Raw genomic sequence first — 15,308 nt, forward strand, 5'->3', positions numbered from 1 at the left:
TAGTTATTTTAGCTTTTCTGTAAAACTGTTGGGTTGATTTTTAGTACCTGCATATGATTGCATGCAAAAACACAATTCTCCAAGTTGCATATTTTGTGCAAGGAAAATTATTTATTCAGCAATGAATTGTATTTTTGTGTGTTTAAGCACAGCTAATATGGTAAAGCAGTTTATGAAAATAAATCAATTAATTAAAACACAAGTTTTTCACAAAGCACATTTATTAGTTTAATGATGATTATGCCCATCAACAGACCAGCTGGGCAGCATAACTTGTCCTAATACTTTAAAATATTAACTGCATTAATGTAAGTTTTTGTAAGCTACATTATACATTTGTAACAAATTATTGAATACAGTACTTATTACCTTAAATGTCTGTTTTATGTTGCAATACATTGAAAATATTTTTTTCTTAGCAATAAATAAGATACACTTCCAATCCTTGCTTCTTCAAGGAACATCATGCCTGCAACACAAAAACATGTTTAAGAAGTGAACTGTTGCCCAGCTTTACATTTGCATTCAGGACTCTAACATACTTTAGTAAAAATGCTGTCTGAGGTTTAAATGTTTTTTTGTAAACATAATATAAAATAAGTGAATGCTCATGTAGCATCCCCATGTATCTAAATGACACTAAGAACTTCTAAATATACAAAACTGTGCTTATTAACAAAATAAACATGAGAAAGAGAAATAGCTAGCATAAAAACATCAAGCCTGCAGCTTCACTGTGCCTTCTTTTTTGTTTCCATTTCCAAGTACCAGATAATATATTTCACTCATTTACCTTAACCCACTTAGTTTTCTTACTTACCTATCCCCACCCTCACCCTCGTTATCTCTCAATCCTGGCCCCTGTTACTCATGTTGGTGATCCCTTGCTACAATGTGAGTCTCAAATCTAAATTATCAATTTCCTTTTCTGTGAGGTGGCGTTAAGTCCCCCTCCAGAGTCACTTTAAGCCAAAGACCCATTACCACTACTGTCGGGCATGGCCGATCTTTGGTTCTAGGGATGCTAGGATAGAACCCCCTCTACTGGTGCCTTGTGTCTCTGCATCCCTGATTGTTCAGTTGACCTTAAAGGGATACAATTCTCAATTGTCCTTCATGCCTTTTCCCCTAAAAGAAAATCAAATTTATGCTGCTAATATCAGAAGGGCACAAGAGTACTGTACTGGCTTTCTTACAGTTCTTTGTGGAATCACCCTAGGGTAGGTACAAAATGATTTACTCTTAGTATGTGCTGTGGGAACTTAATGAAACTGCCTATGATCTTGTTTCATCTCTTACTTTTTGTCTTGTGACAGACACTATAAAAGGGATTTCACGAAACATACACTTACAAAACAAATAAAGTCTGCTAAAAGTCTATTTAAAGTTTATTACAGAGTTTCACAAACATATTAATGTTTTTGGGTCCAGCTAGTGATCATGTCTTCTAATAAATTATGTTATTCATCTTTTCATAACAAATAATAAACTGTTTGGTTAAGATTTTACCTGACATACTCAGCAATAACATACAGTATTTATGCCTATCATTTTCCTAACCCATCCATCAATTCTTTTGTTCATCCATTTTTTAACTTGCTTGTTCCAATTTATATTTGAAGAATGTGGAAGCCTTTCTCATTAGCACTGGCCACAAAGCAAAAGCAAACCAATTAGGGTGCCAGTTCATCACATGTTCACACTCACTCACACAATTATACTGATCAAGGCTGTTGAATCTAAAGGTACAGTATATGTTTTAGTGTGTGAGAGGTAGACATAGTACCTGAAGAAAATATATGTGAACATGGGTAGAACACATACAGCAGTTACTACAAAAACAGTGACTGGTGCAGGATTCAAACTTAGTTCTCCGGAGCTGAAAGAGCTTTTCATTTAATATTAGCTAAAGTAGGTATTATGTAAGTGTTTATGTATGAACAGTATATGGACTGTATATATATATATATATATATATATATATATATATATATATATATATATATATATATATATAGCATGCGGATATGATCATGATCCCAAAGTGGATTAAGTGGGTTTGAAAATAGATGATTATAAATATGGTATACATGGGACATAATCCCCAACAGACATGACCAGCAATAAGCATTAAGACATAAATAGTGGATTTAGGAAGGAATGCCAAAATGCTGGATAAATATGAGAACACAAAACCCCCAAGAACTATCAAACACCAGGTGAAAAGAGGTATTGACAGAATATGATCTTTTTGAGTTGCTGCTAGAAGCAATGGTTTAATTGGGTACAGTCAGCATCTTCAAGCTGTTAATACTGAGGTATCAAACAATAGTACTGTGTATACAGTGCCTTCAGAAAGTATTCAGACCCCTTCACTTTTTATTAATTTTCCTATGATGTAGCTTTATGCTAAAATTGTTTTTATTTATTTTTTCCTCATCAAACAGTACGCTAGAATGACAAAATGAAAACAGGATTTTAGAAATGTTTGCACATCTATTAAAAATAAACTGAAATAATACATTGACACAAGTATTCAGATGCTTGCTATGGCACTTGACATCTGGCTCAGGCATATCCCATTGTACTGATCATGGTTAAAATGTTTCTACACCTTATTTGAAGTCCACCTGTGGTAGATTTAATTGATTGCACATGATTAGGAAAGGCACACACCTGTCTATATAACGTCCCACAGTTGACAATGTGTATCTGATCAAAAACCAAGCCACGATGTCAAAGGAAATGTCTACAAAGCTTAGAGACAGGATTGCCTTGAGGCACAGACTTAGGGAAGGCTATGGAAAAAAATATCTGCAATGAAACTTCACAAGAGCACAATGGCCCCAATAATTCTTGAAAGGAATAAGTTTATAACAGCCAAGCCTTTTCTTAGAGCTGGCTGCCTGTCCAAACTGAGCAGTCAGAGGAGAAGGACAATGTAAGAAGGGAGACCAAGAACCTGATAGCTACTCTGGCTGAGCTTCAGAGAGCGTGTGTGGAAATGGGAAAACCTTCTAGAAGGACAACCACTATTGCAATACGTACATCAACTAATCTGGGCATTATGGCAGAGTGTCCAGGCAACACATGACAGCCTGCCTGGAGTTTGCAAAAAGACACCTAAAGGACTCTCAAACTAAGAGAAACAAGATTCTCTGGTCTGATGGAACCAAGATTGAACTGTTTGGCCTCAATTACAAGTGCCAAGACTGGAGGAAAGCAGGCACTACTCTTCACATGTGCAGTACCATTTTAATGGTAAAGCATGGTGATGACCGCATCATGCTGTTGGGTTATTTTTGAGGGGCAGGGTCTGGGAGATTAGTCAGTGTTGAGGGAAGCTGAATGGAGAAAAGTACAGAGATATCCATATTAAAAACCTGACCTGGTGGAGCTCTGGACCTCAGACTGGGCTGAAGGTTGACGCTAAGCACAAAGGAAAGACAACACAGGAGTCATTAAGGGCCTATTCTGTGAATGTTCTTGAGTGGCCCAGCAAAGAGCCCAAACTTGAGCCCAATCGAACATCTCTGGGGAGACCTGAAAATAGCTGTCTACCAATACTCGCCATCCAATGTGACAGAGCTTAACAGGATCTGCAGAGCAGAAAGGCAGAAAATTTCCAAATCCATGGGCGCAATACTTATTGCATCATATACAAGAAGATTTGCAAGCTGTAATTGCTGCCAAAGGTGCTTCCACAAAATACTGAGAAAAGGGTCTGAATGCTTGTGTCATTGGGAAATTTTAGGGGTTTTTTTTTCTCAATTTTTAATACATTTTCAAAAATTCAGCTAAATTAAAATCAATTAATTGCTTTTTCTTTCTATGGTATTGAGAGTTGTTTGATGCTGGAAAAGTGCATTTAAACGCTATTAGCATAAGGCTGCAACATAACAAAATGTGTAAAAAGTGATGGGAGTCTAAATACCTTCTGAAGGCATTGTACACATACATGTTATTGAAGATATTGAGATGATATTGAGTACCTGGGGCTGTGGTTATTCACAGAAGTTTCTATACTTTTTTAAGAAGCAGAGACAGAATAGTCTGCAAGAGCTGCTAGAGAGCAGTGTGGTCTGTGGGAGTGAATAATTTGATGGACCAAACTTGACCAGTTTTGGAAGTAAAGCCCTAGATAACATACTAATAGCCACCAAAGTTAAGAGGAACATAATAACAGGTCAAATCATGGAAGGAAAAATAGCCAGGAAGTGGGAGGAGCATGATGGTGCAAGGGAGCTTAGGAGTCACTGCAAGGATGTGCTAAGTGGACAGCCAGTCTTGGCAGCAGGGAGGGTGACATGTCTGTATAGTTTTGATGTTTGATTTAATTAATTTCCTCTGTATAAGACTGTTATATTGCAATAATTTAAGGTCTTGTGCATTTCTGTTATACAGTTTAAATACAATATGAAAAATATTTAGGAAAACTAACTTAAATAGCTTTCTGTAGTGTTCCAAAGCTTCTCCAGCCACATATTTGACAAAAGCAGGGTCTTGTACTTTTAATCCACCAGGCACAGTAAAGGTGAAAGTGGGGGAGCTTAACAGGTTCACTTCCACTGTGGTATCTGAAGTGCTCATTGGATCCGTCTCATCTCCTTGAGGCAAAACCTACAGGACAATATTTCTGTGTTATATTTTTCACATACTGTACATGGTATGAGCCAACAAATGGCTGAAATCACTTAATGTAGTTAAAATAATATTTATGTCAATTTACTGTGTTCTAAACAAGTAATAACCCGTGTATTTTTATATACATTATATTAAAGTTCAATGTTTTTTTTTCCTTTTGTAACAAGCATATTAGAATTGTCACTTTAATTTTTTCAGTTACTGGTGTAATAATTACATAAAATTACTATAATATTGCTCTTTTACTATAAAATATGGTAGTATTTTATATAATTTATCAAAAAACACAAAGCAAGGGATTATAACACATTACAATTCAAGAAGCTTAAATTTCAAAAAGATCCCTGACAAAGTTCAAAATGACAAAACAAAAATGATGCTCACAGATAAAATTAACACTTGGCCAATTTGTGCCTGTCATTAAATTCATATAACAATCAGGTAAACATTTTATACACCTATGAAAAAAAAAAACTGTTTTAAGTGATATTTTGTTATTAGCAACATGGATTCTGACCAAAGTCACTTTTTTAATCTGTCATCCAGATTCCAAGTCTGCCTTATATAAAGCTTCTGTGCATACAACTTAAGCAGGTCTCTGCCCATTTGTCAAAATAAAGTGCAGCTGCTTTATTGTCTCTGAGTGCATCAAAGGATATTTTTTTTGTGTTTATAACATTTTAAAGAAAGAATGAGGTATCACACATATTGCTTCATTTATCAAGATGCCCTATCCAGGGGTGGCCAACTCTGATCCTGGAGAGCAACAGTGGCTCAGGTTTTCATTCTAACCATTTTCTTAATTAATGACTAGTTCTTGCTACTTATTAACCTCGTTTAATTTGTTTGCTATTTAAGACTCAGATCCTTTAAATCAGGACGGAGCAATGTTGGTCCTGGAGAGCTGTGGTAGCCTCAGGATGCTGAGGAAGCACTTATTGCTCAACTGAAAATTTTCTGTTTCATTTTAGTTGTCTCGCTTGTTAAGATTTCGAACCCTTAATTGCTTATTTTAGTCTTAAACAGCTGTATAGAATGTTTTTACTAGTCCTTATTTAGCAATAAGATGCAAATGACAAAGGAACCAGCAGTTCTACATGTAGTTTGTTTCCATTTCCACCTGTGTGTATTCACCATTCACTATTTGGTTTAAATAAGTAGTCAGAAGGACTGTCTGAAGAGAAAGTGAAGAACTGAAAATTACTCATCCATTTTAGCCTTCAAATCACTTGGATGATACATGTATCATTAGCAAGGAAAAAATCTATGATTTAAAAGTGAACTGACATAGTATAGATTAACCTTTGACAAGCTATGAAATTAAATAAAATCTTTTATTGGTGCAGATTGGCTTCTAATTAAGCATCTGGGTTGGAACAAAAACCTGCTGGCATTACGGCTCTCCAGGATCAGGATTGGCCACCCCTTCCCTAGACATTACAAAATATTTATTGGTACATGAATTCGCAAGTGACAATAGTTTTAAATTGTACCTCATTCATACACTATAAAGTGAGGGAAATGTATGAACAGAGGGATAAACATCCTTTATTCTAGTTTTAAACACACAGTAAGCAGAAATACTTCAACTATCTAGTTTGTCTTTAATATGTAGGTGTTATAATTCTGGGTTTGAATAATTTTGGCACATTAAGTTTTGGCACGTTTGTATTATTTTTAACATCTTATTTGTCTACCATTTTGTCTCTTACGGAGGTTGCCTTTTGTTTTAATAATAGGTTGAAATGTCATCTTGTGACTTCTGGAGTGACAGCTTATTTTAAGCAACTTGCAAACCCACAACTTCCTCCTTCTCACAAAGCAGATTTATTTCTTTAGTGTCTCCCGACAAGTGCCTATGTTCTAAGCCCACATTCCCCAGCCATTGCTGCTGTACACTTTGTCAGTTTCTATGACGTGATGAAGAAATACATTTGTGATCAATAGGTTCAAGAGGCCTTTCTTTTTACATTTATTAATAAATCAGCATGTCTTTTTTATATTCCCTTAAGTAGTGGATCAATATATTTGATTTCTTGAAGGCAAAATCAGTGTTCTCTGGTCTACACAATCCTCCCACTAGCTTTTTTAAGTCAATATGATTGACTTGGTGAAGTTTTTGGCTGCATCCTCTTCAAATATTTTTCTTTTTAAACTTTCTGCTTTTGTGTAAGTACCTTTATGACATCCATTTTCTTGGTTTTAGCAATGTTAGACTGTTGTATTTACAGCATAATTCTAACTCCATTTGTAATGTTTGCTTTTTTGTCACTTATGTCTATTTCTTCTCTTTCCACTTTAAAGTCATCAGTTTAGCATTTGTGGTATAATTACACTTAATATATTTCTTCTAACTATGGTTCAGGGTTTCTTAGTAATATGCAGTTTTTACCCTTAATGATGTTCTTTGAAGAAATTGAGCATTGACTTATAGTAAATGGGCTGGTAAGAAGGAAAACATGAAGATAATATCTTGTATATACTGTATTAGTAAATCAGCAGTTATTATTAACTTATTACCAGGTATTTTGGATACATATTCAATCAAATTTTATAAAAAGTAAATATGAAAACAATTCATTGCTTTAAAATGCCTTTTTTCCACATGCTAAGCTAGTGTTAACACATGAACTTGCCACACAGATATTTAACAATATGGTACTATAACTAACACACATTATAAATAAAAACTGTGTAACATTTGCAGCACTATGCAGAGCCAAAGCTGCACGTAGGTCTGTGGACTAGATAGCAGGAGAAGGGATAACATTTTACCTATCATCAAAACAGAGAATACAGTATGTTGTAGACTGTCTGACCTACTTACTGTATCTAACTACAGTATGTACAGTACTTAGTTACCTACCTACTTACATACTTATGTAATTACTTACAGTTGTCAAGACTAACACAACTCCAAAGCCTGTCTTGGGACTCAATGAAGGTTGATGCCCCATGCAATAAAAGTACAGCTTATTGAAGTGTGATACTTGATCTCTGGCATGACATTTCACTCAGTCAATGGTGAGGACTGATTTTAGACTCAAAGTGGGATGAAGTGTGATATTCAAAAGGTGACTTTAGAAGTTAAGTGATAAATGATGTACAGCTTAACGAATGATTGTGCCTGAAATTTGACTATTGTGAATTACAGTGGTTAAGTAATTGTAAATTTTTAAAAGTGAACTATAAATGCAGTAGTGAGGTGCTGCAGATTACTTTTATTTGTATTGTTCACTACAAATATTCAGTTGGCATAAGTAGTTTTCAACCTTTGAAGCCTCACTTTTTTTAATAAAAATATATCCTGTGTAAAAAAAAAAAAAAAAAAAAGATCTAAAGGAGTGAGGCGTGACACACGTTAAAAATAATCTTTAAAAGATTTTTGACTAATCATCAGAAAATATAATTAAGAGTATTGATCTCTTTTTATACCTAAAATGTATGTTTTTTACAGTTCAGATGATAATACAATCAAGAGAATCAGAACTGCGAAACAAATGTATATTTTTTACCATTTTTTTACAAAGATGTTTTTTATTTTCACCTGAAAAGACAAAAAGTATATTTATTATTATGCAAAAATGCATTTGTTTAAATATTATTAATAGCAATGTAAATAAACAAATAATACAAGAGAACACTGCCTAGTTAGAGTTAATAATCAGAACTTACAGTTGTGATGTTGAACATGTTGTCAGAATCCACTGAAGCATTAACAAGTTCAGCCACCCAGCCAAAACTGTCTGCCATGTGCTTGAACCAGCTACCCGTGTTCTCAGCATGCTGTTGGACTATCTGAAGTACTTCCTCGTATTGCTGAATAGAGATGTTCATAAGCTGTGAGATTTCACTGAGCTTGGAACGCAACTCAGGAACACTGGAGCATTCTTCATGGAGAAAAAAAATTCTTCACATTAGTAAGTACAAATGTTAACTTGTTGGCTAGAACAGCAATCAATCCCCTTACCTGAAATTAGAGTTAAATAAATTTATATAGATCAATTCCAAATGTTTTTGAGATTGGCAGGCATTTTTTAAAGTTGTCCGCAATTAATTAAACATGATGAATTATTGCTAACCTATTTCATATTTTATTTTTTTAAATGATTTTCTTACTCTTCCCTCTAGATAAGCATTGAACTTAAATGAGATGTGGTACTATATGTCTTACTGATCTGTAATATATGTATTATAGTGGAACCTTAAACTCAATAAATTAATTAAAAACAAAAAGGGAATAAAGAGGATTCTTGCTTATTCTAGGGTGACACTACTATATTTCTTTTCAGATAGAAACAAAGCACATTGAATAAGAGTGTTTGGGGAGTATTAATACATAGTGGGACAGGATACCTTGCTCAGTAACCTTTTAATTGGTTAACCTGAGATAAGGTTGCATAGCTTGCAGGAATAGAGGTGGCCAGGTCATAGAATTAAATGCTGTCCAATCTAGACAGTAGATATGCAGAATTTATTTTTCTGTCTCTCAGGAGGCCTACCCAAGAAAAGATATTCCCTCATTAAAAGGAAAAATGGCTTATATACAGTAGAGTCAAATGGCATGAGCCATGAGCTTTGATCACCTGATGAAACTTATACCACTGCAAAGTTGTGCCTCTAACCTTCTTTTTATTTTTTCAGGGAGGAAACAACGTTTTATCTAATTTTCCTAAAAGCACTAAAAGCATTATAGCCAACCAGATTCTACTTACCTTGTGACAAAGGCTCCTGACATAAATAACATTTGCTTTGCAAGTGCCAGCACTCTGAGATATTTCTGCGGAGGGCTCTGCACAGGTTCTTGTTTGGTCTGATCATTATCCTAGAAGAAAGATTTTCCTTTTCTGGATCTGTAATAAATAAATAATAATAATATGTTGTGTAATAAAGGTTGCCAAATTCTGATTATGTTAAAACAAAATTTAGTGAAAGAAATTTAGTCTAAACAAAACATAGCCAAAAAAGAAGAGATTACAAATCTGGATATATAGTACTTAGGCTGTGAGCAGCTAATTTATTTAATACACTTTCTTGGTTGAAGTAGCTAGGATCTGATTGTTAGCTTTAGTTTTTCTATTATCCAAGCTTCAGAACAGACGTTATACTAAAATGAACAAAAAAAAGATATTCAAATTAGCTTCTAATTTAGCATTTGGAGAGAAATGAAAGATGATAAAAATTCACTTACCTTCTCCTTCAGGCAAAATATTATTCCTAAATAATTTTAACATAACCCACTAGAAACTTGCCTTCTTCGTGTTCTTCTTCTTCAGTCACAGTATCATTAAATTCATCAAGCACTTCTGTAACCACAGAGCTAAACTCTTCAAAAATTGCTTTTCCAAAATCAAAGAAAGACTCCATCACATTTTCCAGTGTCAAACCTTCAAGGAATCCCTGAGTAGAATCAACATCATTAAGTGGTATCTTTTTCTTCTGTGCACCCTCCACATTTAGGCCTGAAATAAAGGCAGCTTGAAAAGACTGATCAAATTCTTCATGCAGTTTATAAAAGAGAGACACGCTTCTGTCAAACAACATGCTCACTTCAGAAACCATTTCTTTAAAAGAATCTTCCATATGTGCCAGCACGTTATCACCACTTTCTTCATTCTGATTCACTAAAATGTCTTGGTTGTCAAAGGTGCTAAGGAAAGGTGAAAACTCTTGAAAAAAATTCTCCACCTGTGAATGGATATAGAGTCCATGAGCTCAAGATAACGGGCCAGTTCCAGGATTATTCTTCTTAAAATACTGCATAATTAATACAGACTTCATCTAATCTACAATTCTTATATTAATAAATAAATGCAGAAAAAAAACAGAATTTTAATATAAAACAGGGTTTGAATAATACCACACTGTGCATTATAAAACAGAAGACTATGTTATAACGTGTGGGGATTTTCTTGTAATTATAAGAATACAAGAGATTTGACAATTGTGAGTTGCCTCTAGAGTTGCTGTGTTGTTTTACAGCTTGGTAAGGTGAACATTTCAATTTATAGATGTAAGGGAGCAAAGTCATGGACCTGAAATTCTTTGAAATCATTATTTCTTTCTTAAGTAAAGACAGGGCTTTTCTTTAATGTAATTCAAAATTCTGACAGGAGACAAATATAACATGAAAGGTATGATGAATCTAAACATGAGAAAAAATTTTCAAAGAAGAAAAGACAAACTAAATGCAAACCCTGACACGTGAGATGTCCTTGAGATGACCATTAATAAAGTGCTTGCCAACTTTGAACTATTATAGAAAAAATGTAAAAGCCTAGCAAGCACTTTTTTCATAATGTTATTTAATTTTGTGGCTGCAAAAATACAGAAAGTCTGTGATATTGGGTGTCACTCAGAAGAAGAGTGGATGTAGTTTCACAAACTAGGATTTTGTGTTTTACCTTTTTTAGCCTAGGAAGCTAAGCCATTTGTTTTTACACCAGGTTGCTTGACTGATAAGTGCAAGGTTGAAGATTTGAATCCAGCAGGGTACTAACCTATGGTGGGTACATACTGTATGTAAAGTGGGGCAAAAAAGTATTTAGTCAGCCACCAATTGTGCAAGTTCTCCCACTTAAAAAGATGAGAGAGGCCTGTAATTTTCATCATAGGTATACCTCAACTATGAAAGACGAAATGAGAAAAAAAAATCCAGAAAATCACATTGTCTGATTTTTGAAGAATTTATTTGCAAATTATGGTGGAAAAAAAGTATTTGGTCAGTAACAAAAGTTCATCTCAATACTTTGTTATATACTCTTTGTTGGCAATGACAGAGGTCAAACGTTTTCTGTAAGTCTTCACAAGGTTTTCACACATTGTTGCTGGTATTTCGGCCCATTCCTCCATGCAGATCTCCTCTAGAGCAGTGATGTTTTGGGGCTGTCGCTGGGCAACACGGACTTTCAACTCCCTCCAAAGATTTTCTATGGGGTTGAGATCTGGAGACTGGCTAGGCCACTCCAGGACCTTGAAATGCTTCTTACGAAGCCACTCCTTCGTTACCCGGGCGGTGTGTTTGGGATCATTGTCATGCTGAAAGACCCAGCCACCGTTTCATCTTCATTGCCCTTGCTGATGGAAGGAGGTTTTCACTCAAAATCTGACGATACATGGCCCCATTCATTCTTTCCTTTACACGGATCAGTCGTCCTGGTCCCTTTGCAGAAAAACAGCCCCAAATCATGATGTTTCCACCCCCATGCTTTACAGTAGGTATGGTGTTCTTTGGATGCAACTCAGCATTCTTTCTCCTCCAAACGTGATGAGTAGAGTTTTTACCAAAAAGTTCTATTTTGGTTTCATTCCTCTTCTGGATCATCCAAATGCTCTCTAGCAAACTTCAGACGGGCCTGCACATGTACTGGCTTAAGCAGGGGGACACGTCTGGCACTGCAGGATTTGAGTCCCTGGCGGCGTAGTGTGTTACTGATGGTAGCCTTTGTTACTTTGGTCCCAGCTCTCTGCAGGTCATTCACTAGGTCCCCCCGTGTGGTTCTGGGATTTTTGCTCACCGTTCTTGTGATCATTTTGACCCCACAGGGTGAGATCTTGCGTGGAGCCCCAGATCGAGGGAGATTATCAGTGGTCTTGTGTGTCTTCCATTTTCTAATAATTGCTCCCACAGTTGATTTCTTCACACCAAGCTGCTTACCTATTGCAGATTCAGTCTTCCCAGCCTGGTGCAGGTATACAATTTTGTTTCTGGTGTCCTTTGACAGCTCTTTGGTCTTGGCCATAGTGGAGTTTGGAGTGTGACTGTTTGAGGTTGTGGACAGGTGTCTTTTATATTGATAACGAGTTCAAACAGGTGCCATTAATACAGGTAACGAGTGGAGGACAGAGGAGCCTCTTACAGGAGAAGTTACAGGTCTGTGAGAGGCAGAAATCTTGCTTGTTTGTAGGTGACCAAATACTTTTTTTCCACCATAATTTGCAAATAAATTCTTTAAAAATCAGACAATGTGATTTTCTGGATTTTTTTTTCTCATTTTGTCTCTCATATTTGAGGTATACCTATGATGAAAATTACAGGCCTCTCTCATCTTTTTAAGTGGGAGAACTTGCACAATTGGTGGCTGACTAAATACTTTTTTGCCCCACTGTAATCTTGTTCCAGGACCTTCACAAATGTATGTGTTTTGCTGTCCCATGCCAGGTCCCTAAGCACATCTTGAATGAATGAAAAATAAACCCCTCTTTTCTGTGACCTACTCATAAATAAGCTCTTAAAAGTCTAACACAAGCATACATATGCATTTGAAAATGTTACTTATATTTATTTTATATCATTCGACTTCAGATTCTTTAAAATGTCATTTTCTCCACCTTAAACTCACTTACCTTGGCAGAAAATGAAAAAAAGCCTCTACGACAATTTGATGTAAAGAATGTTTGGCAGGTATCTTTAAGACAAGGCTTGCAGTCGTCCCAAGAATTTTGTAAGGCTTCCTTGCACTGATCCTCTGCGTCTTGCAACTTTTGTTGAACATCATTAGCAAGCTGAAGTGCTCTCTAATATAAATAAAAAGAAGCCTTAGAGAAAGACAATGTGTTATTTTGACTTTTTCTATCCTTCATTGCAGGAGACTGTGATGATAAATCACACTACATTTTTGCATGATGCATCTACAAATAAAACAAAGGAATGGAAATTGTGCATTCCAAAATTTATAAAGAATATATTTAAGAGTTTTTAAATTTGTAAATTACTTTCATTCTATTGTCTCAATAGAATACCAAATCTTAAAAAATGGCCTTTGATTAAATGCTAATATGAAGATTTATTCTGAATTTATGGGAATAAGAACCTCAGTGTTCAGCCACAGTAACAAAACATGACAAAGGACCAAAGTAAAACACTATTGACGGATCCTCATATCTTGTTTTCCATCCAATAAAAGAAGAGGCCATTTGTAAATGACATCCGAAATACTGTATGTAATATGCATGGATCCACAAATTGACATGACAAGAGTCTTAACGCTTGGGAGACATGATAACACTCAAGAAAGGATATTGTGGTTGGAAAACTACAATGAACAGCACAGTTAAGCTGTTTACTAACAGTGAACAGTCAAAAATTGACCTATAACCCAATAATATTTTGCCACACCTCTGTGTTCAGTCTGTTTTAGACATTTCTTTCAGCTTTTGCTGACTATACTATATATAAATAGGTGAACTCTCCTATACTGTAATGCTGGCAATATTTCATCTCTGCACAGAGATTTATTTTTGCCTTCCATTTACAAATTTAATTATACAATATACTGTATATTTCATACTATGCCTTTTTTCTGGCATCTCTTGGTTTGTTTGTTGCTCTGTTCTTTAACCTCCTTCCTTCATTACTCAGACTGCTCCATTGCCTTTTCCTTTGATCCATTTCACATTTTGCTCTTGATTAACATCCTATATTCTTGCCTAGCCCTGGTGCTCCCATTTTCTCTAATTTATATTCTAGTTTATATTCCAACCAGCCTTGCCCTGTCCAAGTCTGGACATTAGCAGCTCTCTTATTATCTTATGTATGTTTGGAAGGCTGTTATTTATTTTAATATTTTTATTTTTCTTGAGCTTCTGTAAGGTTTTTATTTTCTCTTAGGAACAAATGAAGTATTAGTATCTATCTATCTATCTATCTATCTATCTATCTATCTATCTATCTATCTATCACCAAACAGCTAAATTATGAAATTGTACTTGGTGTAATGCCATGAGATGAGCAATAGTTTGAAATTATTGGCAGTAGCTTGTTTAGTGTAATTAAAGAAGAGGAAAAATTCAAGGCAACTATCTTGAAAGGAGTACAAAACTTATAAGAGGGAAGTTTGTTATGACTTTACATGATGAACCCAAATGTTTTGAAAAGGGTATTGATATTTATTGATTTGAATAAGATTAAGCAAGCCATAGCAAACTAATAGGAACTGTCACAAAACGTATGCTGTATTACTGCATTCTTAACACTATACATTGTGCATACATACATACACAAAAACGCGCACATATGCTCCATGGCTTTACCTGCTTCTTTTCACTGCTGTGCTTCAATGACAAAATGAGATGTTCATGCTTTTCTGCATTTTGATCTATAACTTTCTTCATATGCTTTACACCAGATAAAGCTCGCTGCAGTTCCTCATTTACATATTTCTCTCCTCTAGTGGACAATTCTAAGGAAGAAAATAAAAAAGCAATGTATCTGTTTTCTTTGTTCTTACCTTTATGTATCCCACACTCTCAGGAAATAATTATATTCTTCAGTCCATTCATCTGTTTCAGTCTGCGTGTGTTTTTCTCTTTTAATCATGGATGCTTGGAAAACATTTTTAAATTAAAGATAAGTAATACACATACTCCAAGATCCACATGTAGCCCTATGACTAGTGCATCTCTAAATGCTGATATGACAAGCTATCTCTACACTGAAGTTGAAGGAGTGAAGTACAATGAAATATCTAGTCAAATTTGCACTCTGAGAAAGAAAAAAATTACAGGATGCATGCAGAAAATTATTAAAATCCAAAATACATTAGAATTGGTCCTGAAGGAGCAAGTTACTGTGGTTCTCAAACCACCATGGGCCAAAGTCAATGATACTGTATGTCAGACCACAGGCAAGCAACAGACATTTCTTAGTGTAAATTCTTTATCAG

At 35.2% G+C, this 15,308-nt stretch overlaps 1 protein-coding gene across 1 annotated transcript in view; it reads right to left on the reverse strand.

The window, feature by feature from the left end:
* Positions 1 to 203: 203 nt before the first annotated feature.
* clul1 (clusterin-like 1 (retinal)) overlaps positions 204 to 15,308 on the reverse strand; it is a 31,215-nt gene continuing 16,110 nt past the window's right edge. The window contains exons 3-9 of the mRNA XM_051928754.1: positions 14,677 to 14,825; positions 12,991 to 13,161; positions 9,886 to 10,332; positions 9,360 to 9,552; positions 8,320 to 8,534; positions 4,442 to 4,620; positions 204 to 469 (exon numbers count right to left, since the gene is read on the reverse strand). Coding sequence (XP_051784714.1) covers positions 454 to 469; positions 4,442 to 4,620; positions 8,320 to 8,534; positions 9,360 to 9,552; positions 9,886 to 10,332; positions 12,991 to 13,161; positions 14,677 to 14,825 — 1,370 coding nt within the window. The 3' untranslated portion in view covers positions 204 to 453. The remainder of the gene's footprint in view (positions 470 to 4,441; positions 4,621 to 8,319; positions 8,535 to 9,359; positions 9,553 to 9,885; positions 10,333 to 12,990; positions 13,162 to 14,676; positions 14,826 to 15,308) is intronic.

The sequence above is a fragment of the Erpetoichthys calabaricus genome, chromosome 6 (assembly GCF_900747795.2).
Source record: "Erpetoichthys calabaricus chromosome 6, fErpCal1.3, whole genome shotgun sequence".
NCBI classification, from domain to species: Eukaryota; Metazoa; Chordata; class Cladistia; order Polypteriformes; family Polypteridae; genus Erpetoichthys; species Erpetoichthys calabaricus.